General features: G+C 34.2%; 1 protein-coding gene across 2 annotated transcripts in view; it reads left to right on the forward strand.

Annotated features, from left to right (window-relative positions):
* Positions 1-12,497, forward strand: part of SYT14 (synaptotagmin 14) — a gene marked incomplete at its 3' end in the record, with an annotated part of 217,283 nt that overhangs the window by 138,114 nt on the left and 66,672 nt on the right. For both annotated transcript variants that reach the window (XM_082832664.1, XM_082832665.1), the window contains exons 4-5: positions 6,482-6,753; positions 11,172-11,621. In XM_082832664.1, coding sequence (XP_082688790.1) covers positions 6,482-6,753; positions 11,172-11,621 — 722 coding nt within the window. The remainder of the gene's footprint in view (positions 1-6,481; positions 6,754-11,171; positions 11,622-12,497) is intronic.

The raw sequence follows: 12,497 nt of genomic DNA on the forward strand, positions 1-12,497 counted from the left end.
TTCTACAGATGTTGAACATTCACCACTTTTTAGAGTTGCAGTTCCCAAACTCTGAAAACCACTGTCTTAAAACATGATGTTAAGAACTACAGGTCATATTCCTGATATGCATGCATCCTGCTTTTTTCTAGAGTAGGAAGGTACTTTGTCTTGTTTTGTAGGTACCGTGCAATATGCAAATGGAAAATTAAAATGCTTAAAATATATTCATGCATGAACCCTTTTATGGATATATCATTTCCATAAAATAGGGTATGAAATTTGGTTGTAAAATGAGGGATAAAGTAATAGTAGGGCATCATCATCATTTTGGTGTTTGATAGTCCCACAAAAAATTTCTTCCCAAGGCTGGATGTTTACAGTGTAATATAACAACTCCGACATAACTTGTGTTATTTTATAAAAACAATTGTCTTAAAATGTTTGCAATAGCAATTCATTTTAAGCCAACTCTTAGTTATTACACTGTATAGACAATATAAAGCAGTTATCAACTAGAGAAAAAAGATATTATTGCAAAAGTTAAAAAAGGAGAAATCCTCATAACTATCTTTTTTATGAAATTTAGATTCCAGATACATTTGGTGTTCTTCACTTTGAAAAGTAAAGTGCAAGAGTAAACTGAAAAGGAAAGAGAAGTGTGTTAATATTATTTTCAAAGCTTTGAGGATTTATACAATAATATATAATTATATAAACCTACATATATACAATTTATATATTCCAATGTTTATGTATATTATATATATATATATCATTTATATGTTCCAAATATTTTATATATTCCAATTCACAGCTTTAAAATTGTCTCTCTCAAATCCAGAAACAGTATTGAAGTCTACCCATGGAACCTACTTAGCACCTTTAAATATCACTAAACTTCTTTGGAGTAACTTGTGCCTTGGTCTTTGGAGCACATTTACACTAAATCTAAATAAGAGCCAGACGACTGGAGCTCAGCTGTGTAAGTCCCATAGTTGGTGGCAACTAGGCAGGGACCTGATATATTAAAAGTAAACCAAAGGAAGTAAGGTATAACATAATCACCAGACAGAAATTGTATCGTGCTGTCCACATAAAAAGTTCAGAGAAGGATTATTAAAGTGGAAAAAGAGATACAGAAAGAGAAGATATTTTAATAAAAATGAAAACTGAAATCAACTGCCAGACTGATGTATAAGGAGGGCAAGGATCCTTTATCTTTCTCCTTCCTGGAATCTTTAGGCATCTACTTTTTTGTTTTGTTTTGTTTAATGTGTGTGTATTTTTATACTCCCATTAGTGTATTTTGGAACAGAAATATTGAGTCATTTTTTACTTTTCCCAGTTTTATTGAGGTTTAATTGACATACAACTTTGTATTATTCCAAGGTGTACAACATACTGGTTTGATATATGTAAATATTGCAAAATGATTATCACAGTAAGTTTAGTTAACATCGGTCACTTCACGTAGTTACAAATTTTTTCTTCTGATAAGAACTTTTATCTACTTTTATTCTACTCTCAACAAATTTTAAATATACAATACAGTAGTAGTAACTGTAGTCCCTGTGCTATACATTACATCCCCAGGACTTATTTATCTTATAACTGGAAGTTTGTACCTTTTGACCACCTTCACCCTTTCCCCCCCACCCTCATCCCTGCCTTTTTTTTGCCAACAACCACTGTTCTCCGTATCTATGAATTCGGTTTTTTTTAGATATAAGTGACATCATACGGTATTTATCTTTCTCTTTCTGACTTATTTCACTTAGCACAATGTCCTCAACGTCCATCCCTGTTGTCACAAATGGTAGGATTTCCTTCATTTTTATGGCTGAATAATAGTCTGTTGTGTGTATATACCACATTATCTTTATCCATTCATTCGCTGATGGACACTTAAGTTGTTTCCATGTCTTAGCTATTATAAATAATACTTCAGTGAATATGGGAGTGCACATATCTTTTCAAGATAGTGATTTCATTTCCTTCAGATAAATACCCAGAAGTGGAAATGCTGGATCATATGGTAGTTCTATTTTTAATTTTTCTGAGGAATCTCCATATTGTTTTCCATAGTAGCTTCAACAGTTCACACTCCTACCAACAGTGCACAAGGATTCCCTTTTCTCCACATCCTAGCCAGCACTTGTTATCTCTTGTCTTTTTGATAATAACCATTCTGATAGGTGTGAGTTGATATCTCATTGTGGTTGATTTGCATTTCTCTGATGATTAATGGTTTGAACACCTTTTCTTGTACCTATTGGCCATTTGGATATCTTCTAGAAAAAGAAAGTTTTTAACCAAAGACATTTTTTAGTTTCTCAACCCATTTTTTAATCAGATTGTTTTTTCACTGAGTTGTGTGAGTTCTTTATGTATTTTGGATATTAACACCGTATCAGATATATGATTTGCAAATATTTTCCACCATTCTGTAGGTCGCCTTTTAATTTTGTTGATTGTTTGCAGTGCAGAAGCTGTTTAGTTTGACGTAATCCTACTTGTTTATTTTTGCTTTTGTTGCCTTTGCTTTTGGTGTCAGATCTAAAATATTAAGAACAATGTCAAGGAGCTTACCCACTATGTTTTCTTCTAGGAGTTTTATGGTTTCAGGTCTTATGTTTTAAGTTGATTTATGTATATGAGGTCAGACAGTAGTTCAATTTCATTATTTTGCATGTGGCCCTTCAGTTTTCCCACCACCATATATTGAAGAGACTGTCCTCTCCCCATTGTATATTCTTGGTTCCTATGTCATAAATTAATTGACCGTACATGTGTGGGTTTATTTATGGGCTCTCTATTCTGTTCTCTTTATCTATGTGTCTGCTCTTTTGCCAATACCATACTGTTTTGATTACTATAGCTTTGTAATACACTTTCAAATCAGAATGTGTGATACCGCCAGCTTTCTTCTTCTTTTTCAAAATTGCTTTGGCTATTTGGAACCTTCTGTGTTTCCATACAAATTTTAGAATTTTTTATTCTATTTCTATGGAAAAAATGCCATTGGAATATTGATAGCGATTGCATTGAATCTGTAGATTGCTTTGGGTAGTATGAACATTTTAACAATATTCTTCCAATCCATGAGCACAGAATATCTTTCCATTTTTATTTGTGTCTTCAACTCCTTTCATCAGTGTCTTACGGTTTTTAGTGTACAGGTCTTTTCACCTCCTTGGTTAAATTTATTCCTTGGTATTTTATTCTTTTTAATGCAATTGTAAATGGGATTTTTTTCCCCTTAATTTCTTTTTATGATAATTCATTGTTAGTTGATAAAAACACAACTGATTTTTTTATATTGATTTTGTATCCACCAACTTTACTGATTATGTTTATTAGCTCTAACAGTTTTTTGGTGGACTCCTGATGGTTTTCTATATATAATATTATGTCATCTGCAAATAGAGACAGTTTTACTTCTTCCTTTCCAATTTGGATGTCTTTTTTTTTTCTTGCCTAATTGCTGTAGCTAGGACTTCCAGGACCATGTTGAATAAAAGCAGTGAGAATCAGCATCCTTGTCTTGTTCCCAGTCTTAGAGGAAAAGCTTTCAGCTTTTCACTGTTGAGTATGATGTTAGCTGTGGGCTTTTCATATATGGATTTTATTATGTTGATGTATGTTCCCTCTGTACCCAGTTTGTTGAGGGTTTTTATCATGAATGTATGTTGAATTTCACCAAATGCTTTTTCTGTATCTATTGAAATGATCATATTATTTTTATATTTCACTTTGTTAATGTTTTTTATTACATTGATTGGTTTCCATATGTTGAACCATCCCCTGGAATAACTCCTACTTGATTATGATGTATGATCCTCCTAATATATTCTTGAATTCAGTTTGTTAATATTTTCTTGAGGACTTTTGCATCTGTATTCATCAGGAATAGTGGCCTATAATTTTCTTTGTTTGTAGTGTCCTTGTCTGGCTTTAGGTAATGCTGGCCTCGTAAAACGAGTTTGCCAGTGTTCCCTCCTCACCTGTGTTTTATAAGAGTTTGAGAAGGACTGGTATTAGTTCTTCTTTAAATGTTTGATAGAATTCACCAGCGAAGCCATCTGATCCTGGACTTTTGTTTGTTGGGAAGTTGATTACTGATTCAATATCCTTACTAGTAATTGGTTTGTTCAGATTTTCTATTTCTTCATGATTCGGTCTTGGTAGATTGTATGTTTCTTGGAATTTATCCATTTCTTCCAGGTTGTCCAATTTGTTGGTATATAATTTTTCATACTAATCTCTTATGATCCTTTTTATATGTGGTATCAATTGTAATTTCTCTTCTTTCATTTCTAATTTGAGTCTTCTCTCTTTTTTTTTCTTGGTGAGTGGCATCTACTCTTTTCCATATAGATATGAACAGTGAAATGGATCCCATCCCCAGCTTCAATTTGATGGCTTCTGATTAATCTAAACCATTTATGGTAATCACATTCCCCCTACTACAGATGGGTTTAGAAATAGACATGTGACCCAGTTCTGTCCAGTGAGATCTGTGGGGTAATATGCTGAGAGACTTCTTGGAAAGATCATCTCTCTTTTTGAAAAAATTAAGGTAAAGGAAAAGATGGCATGCTGATTCTTAGAACCACTACATTGGGAATTTTTTGATTGACTTCATGGTACAGTAAGTATTTAGATATTACAATTTAACTTATAATTCAATGGCTGATTAAATATACATTTTAAAGGGAGAGAAGATGTTGTTTTAGTGATTTAAAAACTATCAGTAGAGAATATATTTAGAAACAACAGAAAATTCAAATATCAGGTTTTGTTTTGTTTTTTGGCCATGCTGCGAGGCATGTGGGATCTTAGTTCCCAGACCAGGGATCGAATCCATGCCCCCTGCAGTGGAAGCGCAGAGTCTTAACCACTGGACTGCCAGGGAAGTCCCTGTTTTTGTTAACAAAGAGGGATTTATTTGTCTCAGGCATCAAGAAGTTTGGAGATAGCTACTTAGTGATTTTTCAGGTGCTTCTTCATTATTCTTAGTTTTCATTCTCATGCTTGTTACTTCATGGTTACAAGATGAGTGCAGCACCTCCAAGCAGGAGGAGGGGGAAAGGCCAGTGGACAAAAGGGGCATGCCAGTTGAGTCTGCCTGCTTTTGTCAGGAAAACAAAAGTTTTCCTGGAAGCCCTGTTCTGAAATCTGGTTTATTGTGTTTTATTAGCTACTATTTGCAATCCATCTATTTAATCTATTCTATCTTCTCCAATTTAGCTTCAACTATATTAAGTCATTAACTTTTCTACTTTGTGCTTATGTTTTCTAAAGTGGGTATGTTAGACTCAGTAGGTGAGACATTTAATTTCTTTTTACAAAATTAGGGCTTCTGAGCAAATATGTAAATCTATGCTAAGTTCAATATTTTTCATTTGAACCAGACATTGTAGTAATTTTTCAATGAGTTTTATAGTTCTTATGTAAAGTTTTTCTAAGGAAGAACAGAAGACCTATTGAACATTTGAACTGAACTCCATTATAAGAATTACAATACAAACTACCTTTTTTCAGAGTCCCTTTTGAGAAAGGAGAGTCACAGTCCATTAAAGGAAGAAATGAGCAGTGTTTAAATTTAATATCTGTTATTGTGTCCAGGATTTATCTACACAGACTTCGCTATTCCTCAGTTGTATACTGAACTCTATTTCCTTACATACCCTCCTGTCCCCACCTCTATCCTGTTCACTGACATGTTTATTCTCAGTTATTTAGATACATCATTACGGTAAAAGTTAAAAGCATAATTTAAGAGAGGAAGAAAATGTAGTTTCGGATTAACTGCTGGAGGTGGAGATGCGCGCTATGGACAAGGTGGAGCCGTACTTTAGAAGGAATACAGATTCGGGGTGTGGTGGAGCAGGGTGTGGCCTCTTTATAATGCAGGCGGGGTGGAATGCAGACTCCAGGCTTTGCTGGGGATGGGGGAATTAGGCCTCCATTCAGAGTGAACCCATTCCAGGATTCTGGATCTAGGATAGATGTGGGAAAATAGTTTCCGACTCTGCTAAGGTGAATGCTAGTTTAAGTTCATCTCAGTAGTTGAAGACAATAAATGAGGTTTATATTTGTTTCACCTACCATACTTTTACTATTGTGGCTAGATAGGTCACAGATCATAAGGGAATAAATGAAGTTTGTATGCTCTAGGATTGTTTTGAAAGAAAGACCTAAATAAGTCATCAATTTCACTAGTATTTTTTGCTCTCCCATTTTTATAGTATAAAACAGGGTCTCGTTATATAACTTTTATTTTTCCTGATCTTATTATGCAGGAGGAGAGGAATGGGAAACCAGATTATTTGATTTCTGCATCTGAACTAGGGAAGAAGACAACTCATTAGTAAATCTAGTAGTTACTTTGCCACAGAATCTTAATCCAGTTTTTTTAAGTTATTACAATTATTGTGGACTGTACTGCATGTCGAGGCTAATTGGAAACAGTGACCAGATTCTTAATCATTATCAGGAAACTGCATTCAGAGAATGAGAAGAACACCCCCACTGGATGAATTGCAGCCACCACCATATCAGGATGACAGTGGTTCTCCCCATCTCTCATGTACACCCTCAGAAATTGGGGACAGTAAATGTGAATTTTCCCACTGCAGCAACAGTCCAAGATGCTCATATAACAAGTGTCCAAGTGAAGGAAGCACAGGTCATGAAATAGAAAGTTTTCATAATAAAGGATATGAAGAAGATGTTCCAAGTGACAGCACTGCAGTCCTGAGCCCTGAAGTAAGTAAAAGCACATAGAATTTTTTAAATGAATGTTATTTGGAAGATAATAATAATCCTGTGCTTATCCTCTTGGTCAGAAGGTTTTATCACTATCTTGTCCTTTATGGCTTATGGTACCAGTTTCTGTTTTTATCCAGCAGACTTTTCAGGGCTGTCCCAACCTTCAACTCCCTTTCAAAAGAGGACAGGTAGATAAAAATGAGAGCAATATGCAAGATATTGAGAAGTATCTTGCCTCAGGGTTCAACCTCAGTAGGGGTTTAAAAAAAATTTTTTTTAACATTTTACATAAAACATTCTGGAATTACCCATTTCTTTTATCTTAAGGTTCCTATTTATGTTTGTGTTTATTTTTTAAATTATTTTATTTGGATATTTTTACTATTGGGAGGTGGCCCTTTAATGTTTTACAAGCCTTTCAGAATAATGTCTGCATTTCCATACCATGGAATATGGAAGGGATAAGTGATGCTCAGCTTTACTAATGAAATTTGAATTCATGGCATCATGCATTCAGAGAGGTTGGTTGGTTGTGTTTTAAGTTATCTCCTTTTTTTGGAGCAAAAAATGTGAAAACAACAACAAAAATAGGTGTGTTATACTTTTGAAGTCTTCCCATGTTCTAAAAGGGATTTGTTTTAATCTTTCAATGATGATAAAATCTATAAAGGTAATCTAGAGGTTTTCATTAGGCAGTATTTACTTTTAGGTTTCCTTTTTTTCCAGATGGCAAGTTTTTACAACTTTTGTCCCAGGCAACATTTCATGATACTGCAGTGTGTCAGTGTTCTTACTAGGTGAATTTTTATCTACTGCCAAAATTAAATAATGAAAGTACAGCTCTGAATAGAATTTCCTCAAAGTTTTTCTTATATAATTTCTAGGAACACTTTTTATCTGTTACTACTCTTCTACTATTTCTAATATTATTACTATTTTATAGATTTACAAACTATATAGATAGCCAGCACATAAACAGTGAAACCTGGATTGTAGAACTAACAACAATAATAATAGCTATCACCAATTGTGCCAATAACTTTTCTATAAGCTTTACATAGCTCATTTAACTCTAACAACCTCATCTTCAGAAAGTTGTTATTTCCATTTTAGAAATGAAAACATTAAGACTCAGAGAATTAAGCAAGTTGCCCAGGTATAAGTAGCTCTTAAACAGTAGAACTGTAATTCAAAGCCAGGTCTGCCTGACTGCAAAAACAGTGGTCTTAACAACTACGCTCTATTGACCCTCTTGACTTGAATCATTGTGTGCGAAATTACTTTGAAGTATTGGTACCCTCCAAGTACACCACCAGGCAAGCTATCCCAGAGGACTCACAGACCAAATTAAGATGCTCAGGTTACACTTGTGTGAGTGTGTGCATGCATGTGTGTATGTGTGTTTTAAGCTATTTCAAATATAAAGCAAGAAGAAAGAGGAGCAAGATAAGGTAGGAGAACACACTTAGGATAGGATGCCCTTAGGTACAGGTGGCAAGACAACAAACACCGTGTGAATCCTGGTTTATATAATGTCCTTATGTTCAGTCTTACTCTTTCTGCTCCATCAGCATTCCCTAATTACGGCACGGTAACAAGGACAAAAGTTGAGATTCGAACAAGGGTGCCAGGGGCCAAAAACACATACTTGTTTTATGGGAGAGATGCAGGAGCAAGTACTCCTGGCCACAAGTAAAACTTGCAGTTAGTCTACTAAATAGACATAGATTTTATCTGCATTTCTTAAATAGAACACGTGGGTGACAGAGCTGTCAGCCCAGAGGTGACATGATCATAGCTTGGCCTTTCCATCCCTTTCCATAGGTAATAGTCATTTGTTCTATCTTATTTTCTGTTTATTCTGTCTTTGACATATCTTAACAAGTTATTAACTTAGTTATTTTATATATTTACCACATCTTCTGAATTCTGCCTGTGTCTCTCAAGTTACTTCCTTACTTATTATCTGTAGTTAACAGAACCTGTGAGTTTTGCCCATATTTCAGAAGCTTGCTGTGTTCACACTTCTTATTGAGTCTCCTCCATCCTGCTTGTTTTTGTGTCTTCTACAGCGAAACAATATGTTCAAACTACAGCAAATGCATGTCACATAAATATTTAGGTGCTGATAGCCTGTGTTAGTGTAAAACTCATTCTTGTGTTTTTTCAAGTTTACTTTGCTTCCTACCATTCCTTTAATAGATATTATTTATCAAATAGAAAATTCTTACCTTCCTATTGGTTTAATCCAGGATCCAGCTATTTTAGAACCTATCTTCCTACACAGTTGAACTGGGAGAGGAGTGAGGAGGGTTCAGAAGGATTCCCTGGCAAGGAGTTCATTAACTGTATTGATGACCTGTTGCTGGCTAAAGATTATTGAAAACTTTGACTCAGAACCTTGAAAAGAGGGATTATTTTCTAATTATCCGTTTGTAGAATACAAATAGTAGCTTTTATCTGTAAAAGTCCCACCCTTTTAACCCTCAGTTTCACAAGGAATGCCCAGGAAAAAAAAAAAAGGGGAGGCACCAAGAGAAACAAAATTCAGAAATAGTTATCTGAGACCGTATAAAAATCTTTATTACCTTGAAAATCTTAGCTGTCATGACACTGTTTTAGAAAATATTTAATTGAAAAATAAATTAATGGAATTAATCATTTAATTAGCAATTATGAAGTAGCATGCAGTAAAACATTTTGTTCTAAACTGTCAGTTTAACAGAGTAAGAATATTTTTACCCTGATCTAATCATATTGCATAAAAAACTGAATTATTCTATGAGAGTTTGTTCCTACTCCTAAAGTATTCTTCTTCACTTGTCATCTTTTCTTCCATACACCATACAAAATTGAGTCATCGTAGGTAGACATGTAAGATCTATGAGGTCAAAGACTTGTGTCTTTTTGGTTCTCTGCTGCATCTCCCACCCAAAATATGTCCTGGCACATAGTAGGTGCAATACTTAGGCACATGTTAAGCTGCTGTAACAAGCAGACAAGTGCAATGGCAAATACAGATACAAAACCACAGAAGATTGTTCGTCTTTCATTTAACAATACTCCTGGGTGAGTAGGTGACTTTGCTCTACATCATCATCCAGGGGCCCAGTTCCTGCTTTTTAGTCACTCTTCTGTCCCCTAGGGTGTTGTCCTAATCCACATGGTCCAAGCTGACCCACACATCCTATCTGTGTATCTGCTTGTGGGAAGAGTGAGAGATAGAGAGTGAAGAGCACGTAATTTTTTCTACAAACCTGATCTGGATGTTTCATACTGAACTCTGTTTCTCTCCCTTTGGCTAGAGCAGAGTTTCATTGCTATATCAGTTGTAAGGAAGACTTCAAAGTAAAGTTTCTTGCCAGACAATGTGTTTCTGGCTAAAACCCAGGTAGTTATTTTTGAGGCATGCGAAAAGGGAAGACCAAGAGTCAGTAGTACTGCCTACTACAGTACGCATTAAATAAAAGTTCAGAAAAATTCAGAAAATTATAAAATTGGCCCACATTTTAAAATGAAAAACACTTAATATTTATTAAAATATTTGAAGGGGTGAGGTGGTATAGCTGAAAAGTCAGAGAGCTGAATTTGGCACTGTTAGTCACTAGCTGAAACTCCTATTACATTCCAGATAGTTAGACTAGCAGGAACTTTAGACAATTCCAGGCAAAAGAGATACAGTTTCTTTTAACCTTACAATTAAAATATATAGTTTCATGCTTTCTTGAACTTTTGGAATATGTATTCTGCCATTTTCAACAGTAATTAGTATTAGAAAATAATACGTAGTTTTAAATTCTGGTTAAAAATTGAAGTAGTGTGTGTGTGTGTTATGGAAAATAAATATTTGGCTGCAAGTATTTTGAGGCCTTTGAGTTTATACTTTCATATTTCACATTTCCATTGATTTTCAAGCCTAAATGTGTTAACATTCTATTACAGATGGGGACATTTGAAACAAATCTGAAAATGGTACCAAATTTTTCAGTAGCATTATACTTTCATTTATGTTCTCTTTCTCTCCAGCCTAATATTGAGTTGTCAGTTGTTTTGTTTATAATGTTACAAATTTAGTAATTTTTTTTACAAAAGGAGCAGAAATATACATGGAAGTATATATTTTCGTTTCTCATGATAAAAACGTATATCCAACTTTCTCAAAATTGTGATGGTGGGTATTAAATTCTATGTCTTTATTATAATAAGTTTTTGAGTTTAACTTACCACTTACATTACTTTGTCCCCATAGAGTAGCTTTTGATTGTAGTTGGCTGTTAATTATTATTACTTTCTTTATGATAGCAAATAAAAACAGTTTTCATATCATTCTTCTAAAGAAATATCAGATACTTATTTACATGCTAGATTAAATAATAGAGTTAAAAATTGAAAACATTTAAATTTGCTTTTCTTAGGATATGTCAGCTCAAGGATCATCTTCACAGCTTCCTAAACCTTTTGATCCTGAGCCAGAAGCTAAATATGGCACACTGGATGTGACTTTTGACTATGACTCACAAGAACAGAAGCTTCTGGTAACAGTGACAGCTGTCACAGATATCCCAACATATAACAGGACAGGTGGCAACTCATGGCAAGTACACCTTGTTCTTCTACCTATAAAGAAACAGAGAGCAAAAACCAGCATCCAAAGAGGACCATGCCCTGTCTTCACAGAAACATTCAAATTTAATCATGTTGAATCTGAGATGATTGGAAATTATGCAGTTCGGTTTAGACTGTATGGTATACATCGCATGAAAAAAGAAAAGATTGTGGGGGAAAAGATTTTTTATTTAACAAAACTGAATCTTCAAGGGAAAATGTCATTACCTGTGATATTGGAACCTTCTTACAATCATTCTGTGAGTATCTGATCAAATAGCCCAAATACAGTTTATGTCATGGTATATAATATACACAATTTTTAAAATCTGTGATCAACCCAACAACTTTCTCAGCCTATTTTTTACATAGTAATCATACCTACAAAATATCTAGGTCCTAAATAGGTAGGTATAACTTTCTGTCATCTGTAAAAGTAGCCCTTGAAGATTATGTATGATTTATTTTATGTATTTTATTTTATCTTCACAGAGTCTGGCCTGATGTCTTACATATTTATTCCTTTGTTAAACATTTATTACAGGATTGCTTATGACATCATCTGAACTCCTTATAGAATTTATTGTTTTCTTTCCAGGTTAAAACTAGGTGATACTTTAACAGCTATCTAGCCCATATCTTATTTGATATACTGCAGAAATTATTTGCTTTTATAGAATTTGTGCTGCTGCCTAGGTCATAACTGATTATCCTTCCAGAACTGCTATGAAATTATTTTTAAAGGTTCAGAAAAAACTCTGCCCTTGTTATACTTTCCACTCTTTCTTTTTTAAACAAAGATTTTGCAGTGTTTCTGAGAGAATACTTCCATTTAGTACTATGAGCTATTCTCCCTTTTCTCTTTTTTCCTCCAGGTGCTGATCACACACAAGTGTCTCTCCCTCACTGTCTGTCTGTCATCTCTCTCTCCATGTTTTTAACTAAAGTCCTGCAAGGCATTGCAAATCGCAGGAGAGTTGCACTGTTTATTTAAACCAGGGAGATACACTATGCCACATAGTTATTTAGATTATGAGAAAATCTGTGATATGCTGGAAATATAAATTTTGAATTATATTTATTCCTCTCATAATTGAATAAGAAGCATTTTTACACATAAATATACAGATTTGGAG

This window comes from Leucopleurus acutus (genome assembly GCF_964270905.1).
Source record: "Leucopleurus acutus genome assembly, chromosome: 2".
In the NCBI taxonomy this organism is placed as follows: domain Eukaryota; kingdom Metazoa; phylum Chordata; class Mammalia; order Artiodactyla; family Delphinidae; genus Leucopleurus; species Leucopleurus acutus.